At 45.0% G+C, this 27,091-nt stretch overlaps 1 protein-coding gene across 1 annotated transcript in view; it reads right to left on the bottom strand.

The window, feature by feature from the left end:
- The window catches only part of CLSTN2 (calsyntenin 2), a 657,664-nt gene that overhangs the window by 125,927 nt on the left and 504,646 nt on the right, over positions 1-27,091 (bottom strand). Inside the window, exon 6 of the mRNA XM_031009411.3 lies at positions 1,633-1,818. Coding sequence (XP_030865271.3) covers positions 1,633-1,818 — 186 coding nt within the window. The remainder of the gene's footprint in view (positions 1-1,632; positions 1,819-27,091) is intronic.

The following is a 27,091-nucleotide window of genomic DNA, read 5'->3' as shown; positions in this document are numbered from 1 at the left end:
CGAGGCCTGGATGGAGGCCTGGATGGATAGCCTTAGTGGATACTGAGCTAAAATGCCCATCATTTAGACAGGCTTACTTTCAAATCCTGGCTCTGTTGCTTTCTATCTGTGTGACCTTAGACAGGTCATTTTCACTCTCTGGGCCTCAAATTTTTCATCTCTAAAAGGGGATGGGTGACCTCCTCTTGGTGAAGATGGGAGAACTAAATAAAGTAATGCATGTGAAGAGGCTGGCAGGGCACACAGAGCAGGTGCTCAGTGAAGCTGGCTTTCCTCCATATCCACCTTTCAGAGCACCCCTCCATCAGCTTTGTTTCCTAACTCCTGGCCTGCCTCTTTTCTTGTGGCGCCATCTCACAGCCAAATGACAACAAGCCCTCTCTGTCTCTCACAAGTGAGTATCTTCCTTTGTCTACTGTCACCCTTACCCCAAGCTCTTCTCTGCTGTGGGCAGCCAGACTCAGCTTCATGGGCATGTGACCTTGTTACCTGGGGCAGTGACTATGTGACAGAGCTGAATTTCTACCCTGTCCTAACTTTGCTTATCTTCAACAAACAGAATGCCTGTGATAAAAAGTTCCCTTTGCAGCCAGACCAGCTGAGACTGGTACATAGAACCAAGACAGCCGACCAAAGGCCTTCAAAAAGACCTCAGTCTTCATGATAATCTTATTTCCATGCTAAATGATACTCCCTCCAGCACCATGACAGTTGACAATTGCCATGACAATGACTGGAAGAAGCCATAAAAGGACTAAAAGGGAGGGAGTACTACTGATTCCAGGAGGTTCACCACCCATTTCTGGAAAAGACATGAATATTCTTCCCTTTTCTTTTAATGTCAACTCCTTCATTAGAGAAATCCTGTATCTTAAGCCCCTCACCCTCACTTGTTGAGAAGTTGATTGTGAGCCATGCTCCTGCTTCTCAATTCCACGGCCATTGAATAAAGCCTGCACTGCTTGACACTCACTTTTGGTTTGGTGTATTGGCTTTGTGATACTGAATAAGGAAAGACTCCATCTTTGGTAAGACCAGCTTTGTCAGTAACAACCTGAGTAGTCATATAGGGCCCAAGGCTTAGTTGTGTTTACTTGGTTTAATGCTTTGCTGTCTCTGTTGTAAAACTCTTGTTAATTTTTGAACAAGAGCCCCAAATTTTCATTTGCACTGGGCCCCACAAATTACATAGCTGGTGCTTTGGGGAGGAGACCAATCCCTTTCCAGGTGACTGACACTACTAACTCTTCATACTGGGTCTGGTCTGATTGCTCTTTCTAAACCAGTGGGGCAGAAAGGAACTCGTGTTTCTTTGGGCCCTGCCCTAGGTACTCCTGAAAGTATCATGCCATTTAATCCCCGTTTTACCAAAGAAGAGCAAAGGCTTTGCTTTTCCATGTCACTTGCCCAAGGCCACATAACTAATAAATGGAGTCTGAGTCAGGAGTCCACTGCCAAAAACTGGGCCTTCCAACCCTTCTGCCATAAGTAAACTTAAAATCCATCCAGGAGTTACACATATCAGTGCAGGAAGGGAGGGCTGATTCTTGCCTAAGACAATAAGATACGCTTTTTTGGTATACATCATTTAAAAGCAATTGATTTTTAAAATCCCAAAAGGGAAAAACCTACCACATAACTTCTGAAGGGATTTCTCAGAGTAGGTCTCCCGGTCACAACCCTTCCCAATGTAATTAGTCTGCAGCTCTGCGATGATCTGGAGGGAAGACACGGCTCCATCGCACGTCTCCAGGTGGATGCTGGGGAACAGGGGCATGCTCCCGGAGCCAGGCTGGTACTCAATCCTCTTGGTCCAGTCTAAACAAACAAGGAAAGGATGAAAAGTGAATCAGGTGCAGTCAGTTCTGCTGGAACATTTCTTTTAGAAATGTGAATTTGTTCCAACGAATTATTTGCCCCAACACATATATTAGATATTAGGGAACAGTTTGAGAATAATGGCAGTTTTACATTTGCTTATGCAGGGTTTCCTCCCTGGGAAATTCTAGGCAAACACAGAAAACTGCACCCAGCTGCACTGAGCCATGTAGGAATACACAAAACATGTGCAGGCACATGCATACTCACATGAGCACACACACACACACACACAGTCACATCCTCAAACATATACCAGCTACTTAGTTCACCATGTGTTATGAGCCACACCCGTCCACGCCTGCAGTTACAACTTTTCATTCATTTCCCAGATACTCCTTCAAGGACTTCACAACAACACACCAGAGGCAACCCCCATCATCCCCAAACCTTTTTTTTAGTATCTCAAAATTTATTTTTTAACTTTTATTTTAGGTTTAGGTGTACATGTGCAGGCTTGTTAGATAGGTAAATTTGTGTCATGGGGGCTTGTTGTACAGATTATTTCAGTACCTGGGGAGGCAACCTTCTTACATTCATTTCACAGGCAAACGTCAGATCTCCTCAAGGCAAGGTGCCATGCTTATTGCAGTACTTGTGCAATATTGTGCTAATGTTTTCTCTTTCTCCTTTTTTTCTAATATGCCACCGATGACATTTTTGAGTGTTGTGCCTCTCACCCCATTTTTTAACTTTGCCTCACTTGGTAATTTTTAGGAAGGCATGTGCCTTGTTATAAAACAAAAGGAAGCATGGTTGTTCAAGGATCTCATGAGGTTACAAGGTAGGGTGAAAGGATTCTCAGACACTCAGAACTGTGAGTCACTGAAGTAGGTCTCATGGTCTTGTCACTGCTTTTTAGTGAAAAAATAACGTGGAAATGATAAAGCATTAGAGAGGAACAAAATCACAATTAAAATGGCACCATGCAAGAACACAGCAATCAACACATACAAACTCTACAAGTGAGTGTACGCAGGAATTGACTGATATAATAACAGCAGCACCTGAAAAGTCAGAGCGGACTCAAGGCAGGCTCCCAGTGACTGACGACATGTGTTTGCCTCCCACAGCGGGCATCCTACGCTCTGCGAGGACACATGTCTGAGACGGCTGTGCAGCCATCCTCAGCCAGACTTATGTGCAGAAGAGTGATTCTGAGTCATCAAGCAATGTGAGTTATGGGTGCTATTAGTTTACTAATCCCAAATGTTTGTCACATAGAACATTGCTAGATGATATCCCTTTGCTGAAGTAGAAATAAAAATCTATAAAGTTGCCTGACCTCACCCATGAGAAACTCAGAAAGTCCTGCATTGTGGGACTCAGTATCAGGCTGCAGTTACCAGAAGGCTACTCAGTTCCCAGTGGGCCACTGGAGCCACCATGGTGATACCGGTATCTTGGAAGAGACTGGGCTTTGGGGCTAGCCAGACGGCTTTGTTCACTGAGCAACCATTTGTTCAGGGTTTGTTTCTATGTGCCAGGCTCTGCTTGGAGTACAAAGGGTACAGCAGTGAACAAGTCAGGAGCCTAGGGAGAGAGGCAGGTGATGAAGAAGCCTGTGCTGCTCTAACAGAAAGGAGTAAGTGCTATGAAAGGAAAAGCCAGTGGTAGAGAGGGGCTCCTTTAGCTTGAGACTTAACCTCTGAGCTGAGGCCTGAATATCAAGGACAAACGCATTGGGGGAAGCCTCAGGGAAGCATGTGTGAAGCAGATGCAGCAACAATCTTGGCTTGGCTTTGAAAGGTCAGGAAGTTCTTGAGCAGGTTATTGAAGGTCTCCAAGCCTCAGGCATCTCATCAAGGAAATGGGGACCATAGCACTGACCTAATAGTATTGAGGTAAGGACTGAGTGTGAAAATGTGTGCATAGCATGCAGTAGGGACTGATCAATGTTGTTCCCTGTCAAGGAAGGAGACAATCCGCCCTCCTGCATCACAACTTTGATACATTTCAGGTACCTTTGCAATCTGAGTTTAGCTCTGAGCCCCCATGGTCACCAGCTGCCCTTTATGGGGTTTTCTGAGTGTGTCACAAGTAGAGGGTGCACATTATGGATGTGAGATTCATCCCTAGGGTACTTATAATAAGAGGATGTTTGGATGAGAGTGACTAATTGTAAAGGAGAATATCCCTACTTCTATGTTATTTTCCTCAAAGTCTTTAGGAGCTGTATCTGGATTAGCCCATCCCCTCCCAGAGGATGAGATCATGAAGTTGCTGCAGCCCATGCTCTAAAAGCCTCAGGTGCAATCTTAAGGACAAACCACTGGAGCAAAAGGTGGCTTTTTGTCTGGTGTATCTAAAGTCATAATGCCATAGGAAGCCCTCCACACGCATGGCCAGCTGTGTAGTGTCCTAGGTACAAAATGCTTCGTGCCACTCTGTATTTCTGTTGTTTCTTCTACTTGGGGTTCCCTTTCTATCACTATCCCTCTTGCCACCTCCTCCATGTGTCCTTCCGGGATTTCTCCAGTCTAGGTAGATGCCCTCTCTCCTCCATGCTTCTACAGTATTTTCAACATGAGGCTGCAGCATTAGACTCCAAGCTTCATGGTGCCTCTGAGGCCCCATCGTGCTAGTCAGTGCCTGGCACAGAGTAGGTGCTCACTAGTGGTAGAAACTGTGACAGAATCCTACAGGCTATCTTTTGATAGGAAATATTTGCTGGGTGGATCTGGGCAGCCCCAGACATCTAACCTTGATTGCTGCCTTGGTAGCACTTCTTGAGCTGCAGACAGAATCCATGGCTTGTTTGCAGCTTCTCTGGTACTGACCCCACCGGCCTGTATCTTCACTCCTGCTGAACCATCTATCCCTTCTCTATATAGAACCATCTATCTCTCCTCTCTCCCCAAACCCTCCATAAACTCCCTTTCTGTCAATTGAAAATGGAGAAAGCAGTTTTGTGCTGGGAGCGGGAGCTTGGTGTGCACCCTGCGGCACCAGTCTTGAGGTTCTCCTGGTTCTGCTAGTGTAGGAGAGCCCTCCCACAATACCTCCCCTCTGGTCATGGTCTCTGGAGGCCTTTTCTCTGGAGAAACCCATGACACCCTCCTCACTGATTCCATTTATTCAGCAGAGGCTGCAGGCATCACTTTCTCATCTAGATATTTTGGTGGTTATCTATGATGAGAAATTCCACCTCAAATATTTTTTAAAAGGAGTTCAAATAAACAAGCAAGTAAATCGTGAAGGGAAAAGCCAGGAAGCACAATCCTGTAGGGTCTTCATCCTCTCACTCACTGCCTAGCTGGCAGGGCAGGGCCCTCTCTGGCCACCAGGGAGAAATCAGGTATAAAAGAGTTTTAGGAACATCACAATTGCCAGTTGCTTTGGTGACCTCAAGAGGCTTGTTTTTGAGGGTTTATGAGGAGCAGGCAAAATTGCAACCATATAGTAAAAGAAATCGACGAAGCTTTCTGAGCACAGTGTCCTTGAGAGAGTGAGACGCTCACACAAACATCTTCCATTTTCCAAGAAGGAGTTGGGATGGGGTTAAGAGAGCAAAAGGCAAGTCATCAAGTTCAGGCTTTACCACAAGAAATGTCTGTCCCTCCTCATCTCTTGGAGGGTAGGATAGCATGGTTCTTAAAAATATAGATGTTTAATTCAGCATACCTGAGTTTAAATCCCACGCTTACCACTTACTGTGTAACTTTGGGCAAATCATGTATGCTCCGTGAGCCTCAGTTTCCTCTTCTGTAAAGTTTGTATCTACCACCCCGGATTTTGGGGGGATTACATGCAGAGTCATTTCAGTACCAAACACAAGGACCATGACCAATAGATATATCATTGGTAAATTACCGTTTATTCAATAACATTTATTGCAAGACGTAAGAGGAAATCAATGACTAAGCACCGACAAGGTGCCAAGCACTTTTATACCTATCCTTTCACTTAATCCTTTCAGGGACCCAGTGGGGGAGTGTTATCTTAATTGCACAAATGATAAAACCATGCCTAAAAATTGGTGTGACTTGCCCAAGGCCATGTAGCATTTTTTTTTTTTTTTTTGAGACGGTGTTTTGCTCTTGTCACCCAGGCTGGAGTGCAATGACATAATCTCAGCCCACCGTAACCTCCACCTCCTGGGTTCAAGAAATTCTCCTGCCTCAGCCTCCCTAGTACCTGGGACTACAGGCACCCGCCACCACGCCCAGCCAATTTTTGTATTTTTAGTAGAGACGGGATTTCACCATGTTGGCCAGGCTGGTCTCGAACTCCTGACCTTAGGTGAGCCACCCACATCAGCCTTCCAAAGTGCTAGAATTACAGGCCACATAGCTTTTTTACAAAACTCCTCCACTATTCTGAGGATTTGCCAGAACTGAGACAACTATAATTTTTACTGATTCATGTTTAACGTTCAATTTATGCTGATATTTAAAAATAAAATAGTGATAATCCCAATGTTGGCAAAAGATCAAGAAGTATTGTCAGTTTTATCAGTGTCTGACCTTGAGGGCAGCTTATGGGGGCTGGAGGTTTGCTTTGACACTGAAGACTGCAGAAATCCAGGCTGGAATCTCAACTCTGCCAAATGCGAGTCATGTGAATCTAGCAAAGCTGCTGTCATCTTATAGCCTCCATTGCTTCATCTGCAGATTGGGGAAAATTATATCCCCTCGTGGGCTTATGGTAGCATGAGATATGCCAGGCTAAGGGCCTAACACAGGGACCTTCCAATGAAGGCTCGGTATGGGAATATCCCACCCATTGGTTCAGGAGTGTCTCAAACTTCTCTGAACTGTCCTGCTTGGAAACAAAATCTTTTTAGTTTATAAGGGGCCTAGAGACTACTTTATGAATTGTGGTTCAATTTTTTTCTTAAGTGAAGAGAAAGGGAGCAGGCTGCCTGCTGTTTTAATAATTGGGCCTAAATTACCCTGTAAGTATTCCTGAAAAAGCTACTGGGATTTAAACCCCTTCTTTGTGGATTAAGAACTTAGAAAGATGATGATTTTATTATAACTACCTCTACATTTGGGTAACTTATGTTTTCTTATCAAAAGAACATTAACCACTTGGAAGTTTCATATTAGATGCCTACAGGGGGAATAAAGCTAATCTAAGAGACTTCTGGAAAGCATAGGCTTTGGGGCTGTTGTAATCTAAGACGTTCAGTCCATTGTTCCAATTCTGTGGTCAGAAATGATGCAGAATAATAAAAAGGAAAGAGGTAAGTGTGGCAAACACACGCTTCCTTCCTTAAATGTGCACGCACAGGAGCCTCCAGTTCTTCCTAGTCTCAGCTTCCAATGGCTGGAGAAGCATCAGGATTTCTAGGAAATTGCTGGATTTACACAAAGTGAGTGGCTGGATATTGGGATACCGGGGAGTGAGAGGGATGAGAATGGGGTACCCCAGAACAGGGATTGTTCAGGCAGCTGACACTGCAGCCAGATCTGCAAGCATTCACTATCTGCCATCTTTTAGGACTTTCTCTGAGGGATGAGTGGCTTTGATTTGGGCACCAAGGGTCTTCCCCTCCTACTGGAAGAAGCTAGGAGGGTACCTTTGCTCAGAAGTGAGTGCTGTCATCTCCACTGACCATCCAGTGCATCTGAATTGGGGGTGAGTCAAGAAGCAGAGATGGGCTGGAGAGGTAAAAGAAGGTCAGATGATGAATGCTGGGTAAGAGGTTTGGATTTAATCCCAGGGCCAGTAAGGAGCCATACATAGGATGTTTAGCGAGGGTGTAAACTATCCAGACTGCTTCGGAGTCATCATTCAGCAGCTGGGTTAGTCCTGGTGTTCATTTCCAGAACAGCAGGATACTCCTGATAGCCACCCCTCGATCAATCCATGCAGGTGTCACCACTGACAGGGCCACACCAGAGGGAATTAACTTCAATTCATTGAAGTTTAGTTCAATTCTATTGAGTTAAATTTAAGAGTGTTAACCCTGCAACTGGACAGATTCAGATTCAGGGATAACCACACCACAGGCAGGGGAGGGGGCAGAGGAGTACCAGTGTCAGCCAGGAGGCAGAAGGAAGGCAAGAAACTGTGGGCACAAGGCTTTACTGTGGCTTCCATGGGAAGAAACAGGTAAGGCAGGGCAAGCATTTTAAGATTCGCTAGTTTGAATAATTCCAGCCATCTCTTGGACATAGTTGTCTGGTACCTGACCCTGGGGTGATTAGGGCAGGTGAATGGTGTCCCAGAGTGTAAGAGCCCCAAAAACAGGTGTGTAGGGGTGTGGGCTCCAGATTGGTTGGAGTGCATATGAAAAGTGAGAGGGTGAGATGTTTAGGATCTCTGAGAATCAGCTAAACCCAAGAGGGACAGTCCCTCCAGGGTCAATAATGCCCCCAGATGTCAAAACATCAGAATATATACTAGAAAACAAAAGGCATGGTTAATATAGCATTGCAGAATGAGAGAAATGCTGGACTAGAAGAGAACTCCAGGATGTCTTCATCAGGGCCCCGTGTCAGGACAGCTCCAGGTTCAAGTGGTGCCATTCAGATGGAAATGATGTGAATAGTACTTCCACTTATGAGTGTACAACCCAGTAGCTGCCATGTCTCAGAAGGTGCAGACATATGTGAGGCTCGGGAGGGCTTCATGGGGCCCTGGTGTAGTGTGAGGCACTTTGGAGCCAGAAGACAAGGACCTTGGGTGCTGGGCCAGGGAGTGGGTTATTTAGAGTGTCAGAAACAGACTCTTCAAGGCCTTTGTGGAAGGGAGTGACAGAAGCTGACTTCTGAGATTCGCCTTCTCTCCTCTCTCTGCGTGGCCTCTAGGGATGAGTTCCTCAGGACCCAACGGTGGGTAGGGCCAAGGTGTCACTTAGACAGTAGAGTGCAGAGGCTGAAAGTGAGGGGTCAGATGCCTGGCTCCAGACCCTGCCTTCTCTGCTTACCAGCTGCTGCACCTTGGGCAGTTACTTAACCTCTCTGTGCCTCAATTTTCTCATCTGCAAAGTGGGAAAATAGCATAACTACATCTCATGGGGATGTTCTGATGACTAAGTAAGATGATAAATGTGAAATGCTTAGCAGAGTGCCTGACATACAATGAGTGGTTAAGAAACATGGGCTATTTTATTAGGCTTCCAAATTTTGGTTCCTTGTCACAAATCCTGCTCTCAGGAGAGAAAAGGAAAGGACTATTCCTGGATCTCCCAGGGGCAGGTACTAAAACTTCTGTGAGAGAATGTTCTCCTCCTTTACGGGAGAGGAAACCAGACTGGGGAGAGAGTGAGTCACTTACTGAAGGTCCCACAGCCAGTTGGTGCAGAGCCAGCACTTGTGCCAGGTTGGACAACTTCTAAGTCAAAACCAGAAAAGAATGTCTTGTTTCTTGCTTTTAGGAATTCATATTCTTTTTACATTTCATTAACTGCTATTATGGGTCACCATCAGGATGGAAATTCAGCTGGAAGGAGGCAGGGGTGGTGAGGAATCAGAGAGGCTGGACCTTCAACCCTGGCTCTACAACCAGTTTCATGCTCAGAAGCGCCCCATCTTGGTTTAATGCTCTGCTGTGGCTGTCTTAACTTTCTTAGTAATTTTTAAACAACGAGCCCCTTGTTTCCATTTCATACTGGGACCCACAAATTATGCAGCTGGTCCTGCCTTACCAGCTGAGCAACCTTGGGCATATTCTTTAATCTTTCTGAGCCGCAGTTTCTTCTTTATAGAATGGGGACATTAATTAATTGCCCCAAAGGAGTCCACAGAGCATAACTGCTAGGAATCAGGGCTTTGGAGTCAGACCTGGGTGTGAATTCCAGCTCTGCCACTTGGCATCGTGTACTGTGAGCAAGCCATTTTTTTCCTCTATGTTTAGTCATGCAACATGATAATGATATCATTACCTATTTCAGAGTTGTTTATAGGGTTTCTGTGAGACAATAAATGCAAACCACTTAGCCCTGTATCTGACACATAATAGGCACACACATTTTTGAGCATTAAATTACACGGCTTTTTCTTCTCCAATTAAAAACAATTACACACAGGTACCATTTAAAAAGAAACAAAACACGAATTCTCTGAACTCAATTACAAATATAAGGAATCCCCTCTTTTCCTTTATTACTGACCCTTTTCCATTTACTATATTTTATTTTCACAAGAGTATTTTATTACCTTTTAATTCCTACGAAGAAGAGATAATTAACTACAAAATGAAAGTGGGGGAAGGATACATATCTCTGTGCCATATCCTCAGTGAAGCCTCAGGGCTGTGACTGTTGCTGTTCCTCTGCCTGTGTACTCGCTCGGTCCCTGCCCTTCCTAGGGCTGGTCCTTCTCTTCAACCAGGTCCCACCTCACAGGTGACTTTGTAAAATTGGCCTCACCTTGATGAGTCCCCCCCAATCTCCACCCCAGCCTCCACTCTCCCTGAGAATTTACTGATTCCTTTAAGTCCTGTTCCCACTCAGGAGCATGACTTGTACATCACTGTTCAATGCCTGGCACATAAAAGTTGCCCAACAAATATCTATGAAATGAGTGAGCAGATGTATGAAAATCAGAACACACATACACAGATACACATGCAGGCATATAAACATGCACACTCCAGTTCTCACATAGGATAGTACACCTTACTTATCAATCATCTGCTTAGCCCCAACCAGCTGCCAAAGGATAGGCTGCTAGGCATTAAAATGGGAAGGATTTGAGACATGGCTGCTGTGTGTGTGTGTGTGTGCGTGTGTGTGCACGTGCACGTGTGTGTGTTTGCATGTGCACATGTGTGTGCTGTGTATGTGTGCACACCCCCCACCCACGTGAATTGAAATGTCGTGGACAAATGTGAATCCTGAAACTGCACTTAAAACTGGCTTCAATTGTTCTGTATATTTTCAACCTTTTTAGTCCCTAGACATTCTCAATAAATGTCAAATGAAAGAACTAGAAATCTGTTCTCAAATTTTGTCTTGCTCACGAAGTTCTTTCCAGTTTCCTGATGACAGAGGAGATATAATTTGGCCCCAAATCAACACTGTGATGACTGACTCTGTGACCTAAGAAAAGCTTCACATCTATCTGGCAGACCTCAGAGTCATGCACGTTGGCAGAGACTTTGGGGCCTTATTCTGGTAGCAACTGGGAAACTGCAGGCAGCCCCTCGCTGAAGCCCAGGATTATGTCAGGCCCTCCTCCCTGGCCTCTCACTGCCAGCCAGGAGAACTGGTGCCACTAGTTAAGGACAGTGTGTAAAGACAGCTTGCTGAGCAGACTGCATTGGAGAGATGGCTGGCTCAGGCCTCTGAGACACCACATTCCATTCCTGGAAGGCTTTGGCCTTCCCCATGCTGTGAGAGGAAACCATCCTATTCTGTGTGGTTCCCTCATGCCAGCATGAGTGCTTCCATTACCCACCAAGTCTCTGATCTTGCTAGTGTTGGGCACCACCTCTTTAGAGCCTGTGCCAAGCCCTCCTTTCCTTTTACCCTGGCTGTCTGGGGGGCCGTGGGTCAGCAGCCAAAGTTGAAGAGAACTATGTGGTGTTCAGAAGCCTGGACCCACCCAAGGCTCGGCTGCAGCTTGCTCCCAGTTCCTTCAACCCTAAAGACCCTCAGCTCACACCCTTCTCAGCTCCAGCAAAACTGATGCTGGAAAGGTACAGAAACCACGCCCTTCAAAGCAGTCCTTCTGAAAGACAATCCTTCTAAGATCAATGAATTCAGCCAACCAGGGTACTTTCTCTTAGATGTATAGAAATGCTTCTCTCTTATGTACAATAAACATGAGCATCTTCCAGGCAATTTTTTTAATCTCTTGACAAATGTATTATTAGTGTAAAGATGGAGCAGTGGTTCTTTAAGAATCTTTACTTACATGGCTTTGAAAAACATTCACAATTGAAGGGTATAGGTTTTCATGCACATATTTTTCAATCTTTTTGAAAAGATGGCTTATGTATACTTTTTCATATTCTAGTTATGTAAATCTCTTTTTAAGCTATCAATTGCGCACAGCTTCAAAGCTTTTTTTTTTTTTTAATGAAAGGACCATTGTCCTAGGTGGTACTAGAGTGCAGGATTTCCCATTTCGCTGAACAAGAGTCGCAAGCTGAAATCAAATTCTCACTTCTGCAGGAAATACAGTCTAAATCTCCAGAGTCTGTTGAATACACTGATACCCTCTATTCCCCATGTGTGAGGGTGGGAGAGGTGGCTCTCTGACAGGGTTAGGAGTGTACACTGTCACAAATGGTTAGCAAGATGCTTGACAAAATGTATCTCAGTTTTCAAAATGACCATAGACTTTGGCCCAGTAAATAGACTCCTGAGAAAGGTAGCCAAAATTCAAAGACTTTTGTACTAATTGCCATTGCATTAAAAAGAACAACAGAAGCATGCTGACATATGATAATCACATGGCCCTATCTAACTACAAGGACACAGTCAAGCACATTTGGATACACCTACAGAAGGGGACGTTATGCAGCCACTGAGGGGGTCAGTGAAGTTTTATGATGTGGGGGAATAAATACAACATAAGGTTAAGTGGAAAACAACATAATGTTCACATGACCATGTATTGAAAGAAGAAAACAATATTGACAATACTGCATTAATTGAACTACGGGAAATTTTTATTGAGTTTATTCTTTTTAAAATCATTTTCATATGAGGATAAAAAATTATAATTTTAAAAAATTACATTAAAAATATCATGGCAGCCCAATTGCCACTTACTACCTCAGGTTCTCTTAACAGAATGCAGAGCTCATAAGTCTTGCCTGAGAAACATCCTTCTTCCTTGCCTGGGGGTGCCCACCTGGTCAGCCAGACAGCCAGCCTCTTTCTGTTGTCACAGAGGGCTCCCGTTGGCAAGTGTGAGCCCCACCCATGCATTAGACATGGAGTGCTTTGTTGGCATTTGGTGATGAGGTTTTTAGAAACCCAAGGAGGCTGAGAGCCTGAGGAACAAAAGCCTTGGAATTTGAGAAGGGATGACATACTGTTATTATAATATTTTCTTCTGGATCTAGAGCCTGAGAAAAGGGCTGAATTTCCCTAGAAGCTCACCAAGGGTGGAAGATTCAGCATGTGTGAGGCTGTCATTAACCAAACCTCCCGGCTGGGCTTGGTGGCTCACGCCTGTAATCCCAGCACTTTGGGAGGCTGAGGCAGGCGGATTGCAAGGTCAGGAGATCAAGACCATCCTGGCTAACATGATGAAACCCCATCTCTACTAAAAATACAAAACATTAGCTGGGCATGGTGGTGGGCGCCTCTAGTCCCAGCTACTCGGGAGGCTGAGGCAGGAGAATGGCGTGAACCTGGGAGGCGGACCTTGCAGTGAGCTGAGATTGTACCACTGCACTCCAGCCTGGGCGACAGAGCAAGACTCCATCTCAAAAAAAAAAACCAAACCTCCCAGCAGGTAGAAGGTCCCTGCTCCTTGCCTGCCTGGTTCAGCCTGCGTGAGGGTGGCTGCTACAACCAGAGATGCAGAGTCTCAGGCCAGAGACAGACACTGGCACTGGGGAATGCAGAGAGGGAACACAGCTTTCTCAGCACTGTCCACCAGCAGAGCCTTGTTACTAAAACAAGAGTAACCAAATAATAATGCTTGTCTTAAACTGTGGCTGAAAGTGAGTTCACATTTTACCCTAAATACCAACCTCCACCAACCAAGAACTTATCAGAAATGAGTCCTCCTCAGAATGCATTAGTTTTTAGAGGCCCCAGACATGTTCTCCGCATTCCCCACACATGTCTCCCTGGGCTTCCACACCTGCCGGGGCCCCACTGTCCATGCCTGCTGCTCATGTGGCCAGGACTGGCCCTCTTCACCTGACCAGGGAACACCCAAGCCACAGGGGCCCAGACTGGCTGGGATCCATGGAAGGTGGGGAGAAGGGGCTCTCCCCGAGGAGACCTACCTTGTGCCTTTGCCAGGTGAACTCTGGTTATTATGTCCACTGCCTCACAGAATCTCTCTAGACAGTTCGATCTACTTACCTCATGGTCTGCATTGGAAACCTCACCACATCTCTAATAAAAACCAACAGTAACACACTTACAATGAACTTATTTTTGACAAATGCCTCCAAAACATACACTGTGGAAAAGACAGTCTCTTCATTAAGTGGTGCTGGGAAAACTGGATATGCATACGCAGAAGAATGAAACTAGACCCCATCTCTCACCACATACAAAAATCAAATCAAAATGAATTAAACACTTAAATATAAGACCTCAAACTACGAAAACAGCTATAAGAAAACATTGGGAAAAATCTCTAGGACACTGATTAGTCTGGGCAAAGATTTCTTGAGCAACACCCCACAAGCACAGGCAACATGTTCACAAGGTGAACATGGACAAATGGGATCACAACAAGTTAAAAAGCTTCTGCACAGCAAAGGAAACAATCAACAAAGTGAAGAGACAACTCACAGAATGGAAGAAGATCTATGCGAACTACCCCTCTGACAAGGGATTCATGACCAGACCATACGAGGAATTCAAACAACTCTACAGGAAAAAAATTCTAGGAATTCGATCGAAGGATGGGCAAAATATTTGAACAGACATTTCTTAAAAGAAGACCTACAAATGGGAAACAGGCATATGAAAAGGTGCTCAACATCACTGATCATCAGAGAAATGCAAATCATAACTGCAATGAGATATCATGTCACCCCAGTTAAAATGGCCCATATCCAAAAGACAGGCAATAACAAATGCTAGCGAGGATGTGGAGAAAAGGGAACCCTTGTACACTGTTGGTGGGAATGTAAATTAATACAACTACTATGGAGAACGGTTTTGAGATTCCTCAAAAAACTAAAAAAGTAGCTACCATTTAATCCAGCAATCCCATTCCTAGGTATATACCCCAAAGAAAGGAAATCAAGTGTATTGAAGAGATATATGCACATCTATGTTTGTTGCAGCACTGTCTACAATAATTAAGATTTGGAAGTAACCTAAGTGTCCATTAACAGATAAATGGATACAGCAAATGTGGTATATATACACAATGGAGTACTATTCAGCCATAAAAGAGAATGAGATCCGGTTATTTGCAACAGCATGGATGGAACTGGAGATCATTATGTTAAGTGAAATAAGTCAAGCACAGAAAGACAAACATTGCATATTCTCACTTATTTGTGGGATCTAAAAATCAAATCAATTGAACTCATAAATATAGAGAGTAGAAGGATGGTTACTAAAGGCTGAGAAGGGTGGTAGGGGGAGGTGGGGATGGTTAACGGATATGAAAAATACAAAGAATGAGTAAAACCTACTATCTGACAGCAGAAGAAGGTGACTATAGGCAATAACTTAACTGTATATTTTAAAGTAACTTAAAGAATATAATTTGATTGACTGAAACTCAAAGGATAAATGATTATGAGGGGATGGATACTCCATTCTCCATGATATGCTCATTTCAGTTTGCATTCCTGTATCAAAACATCTCATGAACCCCATAAATATATATACCTACTATGTACCCACAAAAGTGGTAAAAATAATTTTAAAAAATTTTTTTAAAAGATACAAAAATATATTCAAGATAAAAAAAGGAAAAGAAAACAAACAGGAAAACAAAACACACTAGTCCATCTACCCCATCACTTACCTTTCTCCAAAACCCTTCTCTGCAACACAAATGCCTGTCTCCTGTCAGTCATAGAGCCACAACGTTGATAGAAGAGCGGACGGAAATGCCCCGGAGGTGCAGCAGTTAAGCAGCAAGCTCTCCTGCGGATGCTGTTCCCTGCTCCTTCCCATCACTGGCCCCTTCCCCAATCCCTTAGGCATCTGGCTAATGTATTCATCCTTCAGATTTCAGCCTAGGTGCCACCTTCTTGGGGAAGCTTTCTCAAGCCTGGCCACTGTACCTTACCTCTATTGTCACAGACCCTAGGCTTTGCTTGTCAGTGCCCTGACTGCCCTGTATTGGAATGGACTGCTCACCTGTCTGCCCTCACCTCACCACCGCTCCAGCTCATGGTTCCCAGGGGCTGGTTGGGTGCAGAGTAGGCCCTGGGGGAAGTTTCTTGAGTAGAGTGGAAGCTCAGTTAGGCCAGGACTACACTGTCCCTCTGCATGGTTAGGGTGGGGTCAATGCTCCAAGCCCCTAAGTTGGTACTTCATGGGTCACACCACACTTAACAGAGCTCCTGGGGCCAACCTCGGCCAGCTCGTGGCTCTCCATCCAGTTCCTCCCTCCACCAGGATCTCTGGGAGGTAGACTTGGGGAGAAGGGGGCACTGTTCTGCCCACTTTAGAGATGAGGACAACTGTGGCAGGGAGAGGGGGTGACTTTCTGTGGTCACACACATTATGAGAATCCAAGTACGGCTGTGGGCAGACGGCAGCATAGGTACCCAGGCTGGCTGGGGCTGCCCTCCACTGGGTCATGCAGAGAGCAGGAAGGAAGCCACCATTTAACAGGCACTTTGCCGGGCCTCTTACACATGTTATCAACCTGCACAGCATCCATCTGAGGAAGGGATTAGCAGGGTAATTTTACCATGGAGACAATTGAGGCTGAGATATCAAATGATCTGCCTAAGGTCACACAGACAGCAAATAATGCTGACAGGCTGGCCAGACTCCCAAAAGCACTTTAGTCACTTCTACTTGCTCTCCTCTGCCTTCACTTTCCTCATTGCTAGAATTAATTTAGGCATTCCTACCTGCCAGACACAGTTCTGCCTTGTGACAACCCTCTGCGATAGGTACTGCTATTAACCTCATTTTGCAGATGCCACATCTGAGGGTTCTGAGAGGTTAACTGACTTATCCAATGTCCTTGAGTCAAATGGAACTGGATTTGAACCTGGGTCTTTCTGACTTTGGAGCCTGCACTCTGAAGCTGTATCCTCTGCTGACTCCCTGCAGGGAGACATTCTAGCCTGCTGCAAAATTTCAAAGAACTGTCAGTGGAAGAGGGAGTAGGCAGACTGTGCAGCTCAGGGACAGACCCAGGTCCATGGGGAGATGAGGTAGCATGTGGGGCTCTGAGTCAGGAGGCCTGATTCTAGCTGTGGTTCCACCTCTCTACATAAACTTGGGCAAGGCTTTTCCCCTTATGGCACCTGAGAAGTCATCTAAAGTTGAATGATGAATGACCTTGTTATCCTGAATGAAGACAGGTCCCAGTGGTGGGCCTGGGTGACAAAAGTGATACCCCTCCCACCTCCACCATCCACAAGCCATGGTCCTCTCTCAAGTCTGCCTTACTATCCAATGACATATTTTCTTTTCAACATGGGGGAAGAGTTCTAATTTCAGAACTTTCCCCCAAATAGCTTTCCTCCAATGGCCTCAAAAGATGCCAGTGTTCTCCTTTCCTTTGAGATGCATTGTAGGAAATTGGGCAGGATCTCTATGTCTGCAGACAGATGGAGCTGGCCTCAATATTACTAGCTGTGTGGCAAGTATATTAACCTCAGTAATCTCTTCTGTAAAATGGGAAAATAACAGTTTTCAGGGTTCAGTGAAGAATAAATGACCACGTGCATGCAATGAATGCCCTTAGATAAGGCTTGGCAAATAGTAAGTGCTCAGTGAGTGGTAATGATTATTACTGTTATTATTATTGAGTACTGTTTGGGATGAGTGAAGTCCGCCCACACCCTCTTCCCCTCAGGGCTGATGTTATTGGACCTAGAAAACCTCCAAGTCTCATTACCCTCCAGGCTTATCCACAGGAGAGTCAGATCAAAGCAGACTTGAGCATGGGCACTTTTATCTGGCAGCTCTTTAAGCACATTAACATACCATTGAGTAGGTAAGTCAGCATCCTGTACAGAGCCATTTGTTGCACCTTAATGATCAGCTATGTCAGTGATGTCAAAACAGGTCATTATTCACAGAGAAGTGCCCCCATGAGGCCCTCCGCCAGAAGATCAGCTGCTTGCCAGGAAGATCTGAGCAATCCCCTTAGCAGCTGCAAACCCCAGAGCACCTGCCCTGGGGTCACGCCTCTGCGTGGAATCCAGTGGAATCCAGGCCTCAATAATGACTTTTCCAATTATTTGAGGAAAAAATACTCCATTGTGATTTTTTAAATTGAGATAAAGGGAACTAAAAAGTGCTGCTATTCTCTGAGCCCCATAGTATGTGGTTCTGTGCAAGGCTCTCCACTGGCAGCCTTGCAGCTGGTCCTCATAAGAAGGCATTTACATTTAGGGAAGCCAAAGCTGAATAGCAGTGACTTTCCCAAGGTTGCAGAGTGAGCTATGGCATAGCTGAGACTGAAATCTGAGTTCCTGGACCGACCCCCAGGACTGTACACTTTCTACCCCACCCCACTGTCTCCCTTTGATCCCAATCTTAAGTACAAAAATCCAGGACATGATGCTTAAGCCACACAGCCTTACTCAATTCTATGGATTTAAATGTGTGTACTCATGTGTGTGTGTGTTCATTTGCATGACGGTGTCTATTTTCCCAATTTAATCATAGCATTCATTTGCATAGGGATTTAAATTTTGTGAAGTACTTCTACGCTGGAATCTCTTTTGGTCTTAACAATCTTACAAAATAGCTTGGCCAAGGATTATGATTCTTAATTTACAGTTAGGGAACCAAAGCTCAGCCAGAGAAATAGCTTAAGCAAAGCCTGTGGCCAGATTATGACCCAGCTAAGGATAGGGTTCAGCCCTTCTCACTCCATACCTAGCTCCATCTCCACTGGTTTGCACCTGACCCCATTCCCCCATCACCTACCCCTGTGTGGGGTTCAGGGCATATGCTTAGAAAAGGGAAGAGGAGCAGAAGGAACCAGAGGAAGAATGTAAAAGAAATGAAGGGGAAGGAGAGGCAAGTCAAAAACGGGGACAGGGAGAAGAGAGGTTATTGATAAAGAGGAGAGATTCAAAAAGATAGGAAAGAGACTGTGAGAGTGGAGGAAGAAGCTGAGCCCTCTGGTATGAAGCTCAAAAAGTCAGTGCTGTCCTATTGAATGGAAGGGTATATGGGTAATTTTTCATGCTGAATTCTCTTTAAGGAAAAGGTAGAGTCTTCCTGCCCTGGTGTAAGGAGCCACACCTGGGCCCAGCATCTTTGGGTTTGAAGCTTGACACCCAAGTCTCAGGCCCACTTTGTGTTTCTCTGGCCCATGAGATAATCAGAGGTAACTTTAGTTTCAGGCAAGTAGTAGCTGAAAGATGGACAGTCTTCAAGCCTGGGTTTATTTTTGAACGCATTATAACTTCAAGACAATGGTTCCCTATACCTGGTTCAATCAAGGAAATGAAAGTTGTGGCACCTCTTAGGTGCTACGTAGACATTGTCCCATTGAACTCCAGCTACCATTTCCAGGTAAGTCTCATCACCATCTTATAGATAAGGTAACTGAAAAGTTAAATACATTGCTTAAGGACATACAGGCTATGTCTCTCTTCTAAAATGTTTTCTGATATACCCTTTTATAAAGCTCATAACATCCCCCTTTGGAAATTCTCAATCCCCTTTTTCTATCCTCTTTCTTCTGACACAGTAAGATGCCCTCTGGAATAGGCTGATACAAATTTGAATTCCATATTTACCATTTACCGCTGTGAGATTTTGGGCAAGACAGTCAATCTCTCTAAGTGTTCCTTATCTATTAAATGGGCTAGAATTGCTTATCTCACAGGATGTTCCTGCCCTTTGTGCAGTGAACTTTGCTTTGGACTTTTACACTTCTTTGCCTCTATCTAAATATGTCCATTTGATCTCCCATTCTTTCAAGGCTTTGCTACGCATCTAATCACCCACTCCCTGCTAAGGCGCCAACGGACAACAAGAGCTTCACACAGGGGTCACGAAACTTTTTCTGTAAAGAACCAAATAGTAAATCTTTAGGCTTTGAGGGCCACATAATCTATCGAAGCGACTCGGCTCTGCTGTTGCAGGGTAACCATAGGCACTATGTGAACTAATGAGTGTGGCTGTGTTCCAATAAATCTTTATCTACATGCACTAAGAATAAAACTTCATATAATTTTAATGTGCTATGAAATATTATTTTTCTTATTTTCAACGATTTAAAATGTAAAAACCATCTCTTAGTTCACAGTTGCACACAAACAGGTAGTCAACCAGATTTGGCCTATAGGCTACACTTTGCTGACTCCTGGCTTAACACCTGACTCCTGCAGGAGGTATTTTCATTTTTCATGGGGGGATTATCTATTAAAATAAAAGGTTGGTACTGCAATGGTGGAACCTCAGACACCCTGGCAGGACAGTAAAAGAGAGAACTGAGGGCAAGAATCCTTCTTTACTCTGTCTTTCTGGCAATGCCCTGAGCCCACTTTCCAAGCAAATCTGGACATCTTCTTGGGCTTATCACCCTCTGATTTGAAGTCAATGCCTTTCATGTAGTAAAATGTAAGCCAGATCCTCAGTTTATTTAATAACCCATCTAACTTTTGGAAGGGGCAAGGTGACCAGCTGACCCCTGGGGACTGGGTGTTTATCTCCTTGGTAGGATGGTGGCAGGTGACAGCTGCAGAAGGAACTGGGACATACACTTGACAAGGTGTAGCAGGGTCCTCTTCAGCCCCAGACACGCCCAACTGCCACCTTTGTCCCTTTGCCTATGGAGTCTCATGAGATTTGCCTGCAAATCTAACCTTGATGCCCACTTTAACTTGAGTTTGGAATAAACAAATACATGACTTTTAGTACTTTTGGGGGAGTGCTCTACTTGAAAGTGCACTCAGAAATAATCATTCTTTTCTGCTGGTCCCCCTCCCGTGAGTCTCTGCATTCCAGCCACCATCTATGTGGTTTGCCGAGGAGTCCTTCTTCCCTAAGATACTCTTAACCACATGGAGGCAGGAAAGCCTCTGTGGCTCCGCTGTCCTCAGAATGATATAGGAGGAGGCCCTCCCTCCATGACCTGGTCCTCAGTTGGCCAGTCCAGTCTTCTTCCCCCTGATCCGGCCACACTGTGCTCCTTCCTACCTAACACCTGTTTTCTAGTCTGGAATACCCCCTCCTCTCTGTGCTAAAGCCCAGTATTTTTCTAGATTTGCTCCAGGAACATCTCCCTGGGGCTCCTGCCTGGTCCAAGGTTAAGTATCCCCTTTGTCTTCCCACGGTCCCTCCAGTGCAGCTTTTATCCTCAGCATTTCTATCATCTCCTTCTATAATTGGAGTTCTGGTAGATCCTACCCGTATCGCCAGCCTTTAGCACACAGTAGGCCTTCACTAAAGGGTTAACTAATTCACTCCAAAAAAAAATATTTCCCACCAGGTAATATGCATTCAATTTCAGTGTCTCTCACAATGCCAATAACTAAAAGCAACAAATCTAGCCAGCATTAGATTAGTTGCTGCTAATCTAATGCTGATTAGATGCTGTCTTTCTGCCACTGTCTTTTCAACACAAAAGTGTTAGACACACTCAGCATCTAGTAAGTATTTTCTGCATGGTCTTAGTCAAAGTGAAGTTGATGGAAGCAGCCAGACCTACCCCAGACTTATTAAATCGGGATCTGCCTTTTACCAAGATCCCCCCTACTGACTGATGTGCATGTTTGAGTTTGAGAAGTGCTTCTCCAAAAGCTGCCACCCTTCCTTCCTAATGAAGGACCTGTTTGTGGGATGGTGGAAGACACAGTGCAGACAATCTGACGCACCTGGAGAATTATTCAAAACCCAAAGAACAGAGAGGAAATGGTTCAATTATGTGGCTGCATCTCTCTTTCTTTTCCTTTTAAATAGGACATCTTATTGGGAAAGTAAAAGGAACCGAAATCAGTTGGCCTGTGGGAGAAACTCTTCCAACTGGTGGTGGTGTGTGAATTGCTGCTGAGCAAGGTGTAATTAGCTGCCATGGGATCACACTCATGGATGAGGTGAGCAGACAAAGAAGGGCTCCTTGGGGGCTGGAGAGCTGATTCTTCAGTCTGGGGAGCCTCAGACACAGAAAAGCTGGAAGTCCAGTCAGCAACACATCTGGGGAAAAATAGTGAAAGCCCACAAGGAAAGTCTCTGGTGGCTCTCTTCAAAGGGGAATAATTTTGCATAAAGGGATAGTGAAATACTGAACTTTGGGTTCATTCTAGCAGAACAAATAATGAATCCAAAATCTGACTTGCAACAATAAAAGGGAAAATGTACCAAGTAAGTGTTGTGGAAGATAATCTTTTCAGCTTGAAACATAGAAAAAGAGATGGGCCAAGGGATTAAAAAGAATAAAGGAAAGCATAAACAAGGGATGCATTTCTCCAAACAGCATAACATAAAATAAAATAAAAACTAAACAAACAAACAGAAAAACCCCAAACTAGCCACTGAATTACAAACGATCTTCTAAAGGACAGGTCAGTGCCCCTGTAAGGAGGGTTCAGCAGGGACATGTGGCTAAGCTCAATCTCTGGCTGGGCCCACTGCTGTTACTGCCACCCTCACCCTGACAGCCTCCAAGGGTACTACATCCTCTGCAGTTCTGTGGTCCACAAAGGGATGCAGGTCCTTCTCCAAGTCATCATAGCACACACAGGCCCAGGCTTGGGTAATTTCATTCAGTTGACAAGAGGGAAACACTAAGAAGACCAAACTGGGTTCACTGTATAGTGCTCAGGTGATGAGTCCACCAAAATCTCACAAATCATAACTCAAGAACTTACTCATGTAACCAAATACCACCCATTCCCCAAAAACCTGAGGAAATAATAAAAAAAAAAGAAAATAGAGAAAGCTTAGAAACACTCAAGTTGAGACATGTGCATACTGGGATCCCCACAAGGCTATCTAGCAGCCCGTTTAGAGGATTCTCCATCTCTGGGAGTGTCTGTAGCCTTCTTTTTACTCTACGTGTAATGAGATCCATGCCCAAGCCCTCCACTATCAAGCACATATATCCAGGAGACTCAAATCTCCATCTCTAGCACATGCCTGTCTCCTAAGCATCAGATGTGACAATCCCACTGCCCACTAGACATCTCTGGCACCTCACATTGATCTTTTCTCTAAAATGGACTCTTTAGCTGCTGCACATAACTCCTTCTCCTTCCATGTTGCCACCTCAGCGACTGGCATCATAATCCATCTGGGGGCCCATGTGCCAAACGGGAGAGGCAGACCTATCCTTCTCTTCCTTATCCAGTTTATCTACCATGGTCCACTGAGTCTATCTACTATTTCTCAAACCTGTTCCCTCTTTATTTTTATATATATATTATATATATATATATATATATATATATATATATTTTTTTTTTTTTTTTGAGACAGTGTCACTCTGTCGCCCAGGCAGGGGTGCAGTGGCGCACTACTGGCTCACTGCAACCTCCACCTCCCAGGTTCAAGTGATTCTCCTGCATCAGCCTCCCAAGTAGCTGGGATTGCAGGCATGCACCACCACGCCTGGCTAATATTTTGTATTTTCAGTAGAGACAGGGATTCGCCATGTTGACCAGGCTGGTTTCAAACTCCTGGCCTCAAGTGATCCACCCGCCTCGGCCTCCCAAAGTGCTAGGATTACAGGTGTAAGCCACCACGCCCAGCCCCGTTCTCTCTTTAAATGATGCTTTGTAGACAATAGCTCATCTGTTAAAGGTGGAAAATACCATATAAGAAAATAAACAGTAAAAGTGAAAACAGTACTCTTAGAACTCAAACAGTCTATCTGGTTCCACAGATGACTCCTTACTCATTCTTTCTTGCTGGGCCCCATATAACATCAGGTAACCATAGGTCCTTACTAGGAGGACAACATTCAAAACCTCTCCTGCCCATCCTAACTACTCTACCAAGACCCTGCCCTTAAAGACTTCAAAGATAGCTTTTGTACGTCATCTCCTTCTTTCTCCCTTAAGACAGTCAGTGCTAAAGACTAAACGTTTGTGTCCTCTCCAAATTCATATGTTAAAACCTAATCCCTTAAAGAAAATGTAGTTCATATATATACACCACGGAATACTATGTGGCCATAAAAAGGAACAAGATCATGTCCTTTGCAGGGACATGGATGGAGCTGGAAACCATTATCCTCAGCAAACTAATGCAGGAACAGAAAACCAAACACTGTATGTTTTCATTTATAAGTGGGAGCTGAACAATGAGAACACATGGACACAGGGAGGGGAACATCACACACTGGGGCCTGTCAGGTGGCAGGGAGGAGGGAGAGCATTAGTATAAATAGCTACTGCATGTGGCGCTTAATATCTAGGTGATGAGTTGATAGGGACATCAAACCACCACGGCACACATTCACCTATATAACAAACCTGCATGTCCTGCACATGTATCCCAGAACTTAAAATTAAATTAAACTTTAAAAAGAAAGACTGCAAATTCAAAAACCTGGCATGAGAGGCAGGATGCAAGCCTGTCATTAGCATGCGACCTGCTGCAGGTGCATCACTTTCCTAGTTCCTAATATAATTTTTCATCCCTGAAAACTAGAGGTACCTCTAAGCACACTGTGAGTTCTCAAAGCTCAGAACAAAACAAAGAGAAGTAGTTCTCCCTTCCACTCACACAGGTCTGGCTTATGCTTTGAGCCATCCTCTTCCCTGGCCAACTGAGAATGGGAGTGTTCCCTTCAGCAAAGTTCCACCTCACTGCAGAGTGAGCTGACCATTATCACCTATTCAGATTTAAAACCTCAGAATACAGCAGAGAAGACAAAGCTCACATAAGAGCAAAATGTATGTGCCTGGCACCCTGGGCTTGTTTTCTGGATGCAAAGTCTTCCTTCCTCCCCTTGCTGTAAGCTAAACCCTTGATAAGCCCCACCCTGCCCATTGGTGAGTGATGCTAGCAAACACACTTTTAGTTCATGCTTAGGTGATGGATGGAAAATTCAGTGCCATGGGCTGCAAGAAGTGTGGTTCCACCCTAAGGGAGAAGATAAGACCAACCCACAGAGAAAAGGCAGGAATAAGAAAACCATAGCCTTGGTAGATAATACTTTGGCCAAGGTCTGAAAGGCAGGCAGCGGAAGAGCCGGGGTCTGAGATGTCCTTCTGTGCATAGCTGGGTAAGGCCAGCAGCATTCAGAGAAAGCCTCTTCTGGTCCTGCCCATGGAAGGGGCAATTGTGATAAACAATGAGGGCCACTGCCCTGGGGCATCACTGGAGTCTGAGAGCAAGTCCTCATGGGCCCTGCAAAGGAAGGAAAGGCTCCAGCTGTGGGGCAGGGTTCCGTGCTCTGAGAAAGCTCCCTGGAAGAAGCTGGCCACAGTAAGGACCGAGTGACATGCTGATTGGGAGTGCTTGGGGGAGGTGGGAGCTCTTGCGTGTAATGGATTGGATTCACTGTGCTGCAATCCCCTCCTGCTTAAAAGGAAATGGCTTAGAACAGGTACCAGAATTCAAACTGCCAAAGTGCATTTGCTTGGTTACTCCAGTTGCTTGTGAGGAGTCAGTTTGGGAGAGGCCTCTGTTCTCCCAGAGAATTAAGTGGAATTACGTCTGGCAAATGCACACAGCCCCCTCTCAACTGGATCTGAGGGGGTTGAGGCTCATTGCAGCTCCTCACCCTGACCTCGAAACCTCAACCACCCACCCTCCCCTACCACAGGCCCCTCCAATCTTGCTTTCCACATCTCTCCAGTCACAGCCTTCTGTGCAAGCCAAACTGCTCTCCTCATATTGTTCATTGGTCCCCTGAATGTTCTCCCCTCTCTATGTTCCTTGCCCATTTACAAAGTACAGGATTCACCCCATACTGGCTCCATGAGAAGCCAACCCTTTCCCCCAAGGCATTTGATGCCCACTCACAGTAAAGGGCAGTCTGCATCATCTGCAAGTAACAAGCAAGCCAGTAAAACATAGTTTGTTCCAGTTTGCTCTACACAGCTGGGAGAAGGGGCAGGACAAGAGACATACAACTCAGACCAGTTGTGGTCAGTTCTTACCTGGAGAAAGGTGAACTTCCAGTTAAGAGGCTGCAGCCCTGACCAGGGATATAAGAGAGAATAGGCCCCAAGATGAGTGAGTAAGAGTTGAGGGTTGTCCAAGTGGAGGCATGAAGTGAATTAGTAGGCTGGGAGGAGGAGAGGAGGTTCCTCTCTAGGTCTGGGAGCTGGGACAGGAATGCTAGAAAGGCCTTATGGCCTGTTATAGATATCAGAGAGCCTGGAGGGCCTGTCTATGATCTGGAAGTCTATTGGGGCAGTGACTGAGAGAGAGGACATCCCAGACTCTGGATCCGGATGCCAAACACAGTTTGGCAGTTTGAATTCTTGTACCTGTTCTCAGTCATTTCCCTTTAGGCAGGAAGGAATTGCAAGGGGTAAGCTGGGGGAAAAAATTAAGGATGAAGAACTCATTGTCAGCTTCTGCCACTACAGGCTGGCAGCTGTTGGGAATAACACTCAAAATCCTAAGGAAATTGAACACTCAAACAAAGGATCCTTAGCAAATCAATTTTACTTCTGTGCAGAGGGGTGCTTCTCCTTGGCCAGTCGCCATGAGAGCACACCTGAACAAAGGGGCAGGAGAGCCTTTATTCCTGATGCAAGTCCTGCCCCTGTACCCTTTCCCCATTGGCCAGGGTCAGGTCCCACAATCTGAACTAATCCCGGTTGCCTAAACATTTGAACTTTCTTTAGATAGGGTGGGCACGTAAGGGAGAGAGGGGAAAAGGGGAAGGGGTGTCTGCAATGAGCTAGAGAGCTAGTCTTCTTTCCAAATAAGGAAAGGAATGTGAGCTGGTACTGATAAGCCTGGTACTGTGGCATGTCTGGGCATGTAGCGAAGGCAGAAAGGAAAAAAGAGAAAAAGAAAAAATGGGTGGTGGGGGGTACTATGAATTAAAGAATAAAGGATTGATTAGGCTATTTGAAGAGAAACCTCATCATATCCCACACAGCTAAGGCAGGGAAGCCACTATGAAGTAGTTGATTCTGATGTTACTTACATGTGTTTAAATCACTGTGCCCGACACTATGAATGGATGCAGGGAATTGCCTCTTCCCTGCTTTCTTTATTCCACAGAAAGGTACATTTTTTTAACCAAAGTTTTGCTGACCATTTCTCCATCATTAAACACTTGCTAAATGCCTGCATCATGTCTGGTTCTGTGCTGGGCACTGGAGTGTGCTGGGCACTGGAGACATAACAGCAAATGGGCACCGGCCTTGCCCAACAAGGTTTGTCCAGAGCTGCAAACAGGAGTGTGCGCTATAAGGTGGTGCTCAATACATTCTTCACTCGTAGAGTTAAACATTGTGACCAGGTTTTTCCTTGCATATATTTAATAAGTACAAATTCTGTTAGGAAATTATATTTAAATTTAGGAATAAAAATGTAATC

The sequence above is a fragment of the Gorilla gorilla genome, chromosome 2, assembly GCF_029281585.2.
Source record: "Gorilla gorilla gorilla isolate KB3781 chromosome 2, NHGRI_mGorGor1-v2.1_pri, whole genome shotgun sequence".
In the NCBI taxonomy this organism is placed as follows: domain Eukaryota; kingdom Metazoa; phylum Chordata; class Mammalia; order Primates; family Hominidae; genus Gorilla; species Gorilla gorilla.
This window is presented reverse-complemented; position numbering and strand designations above follow the sequence as displayed.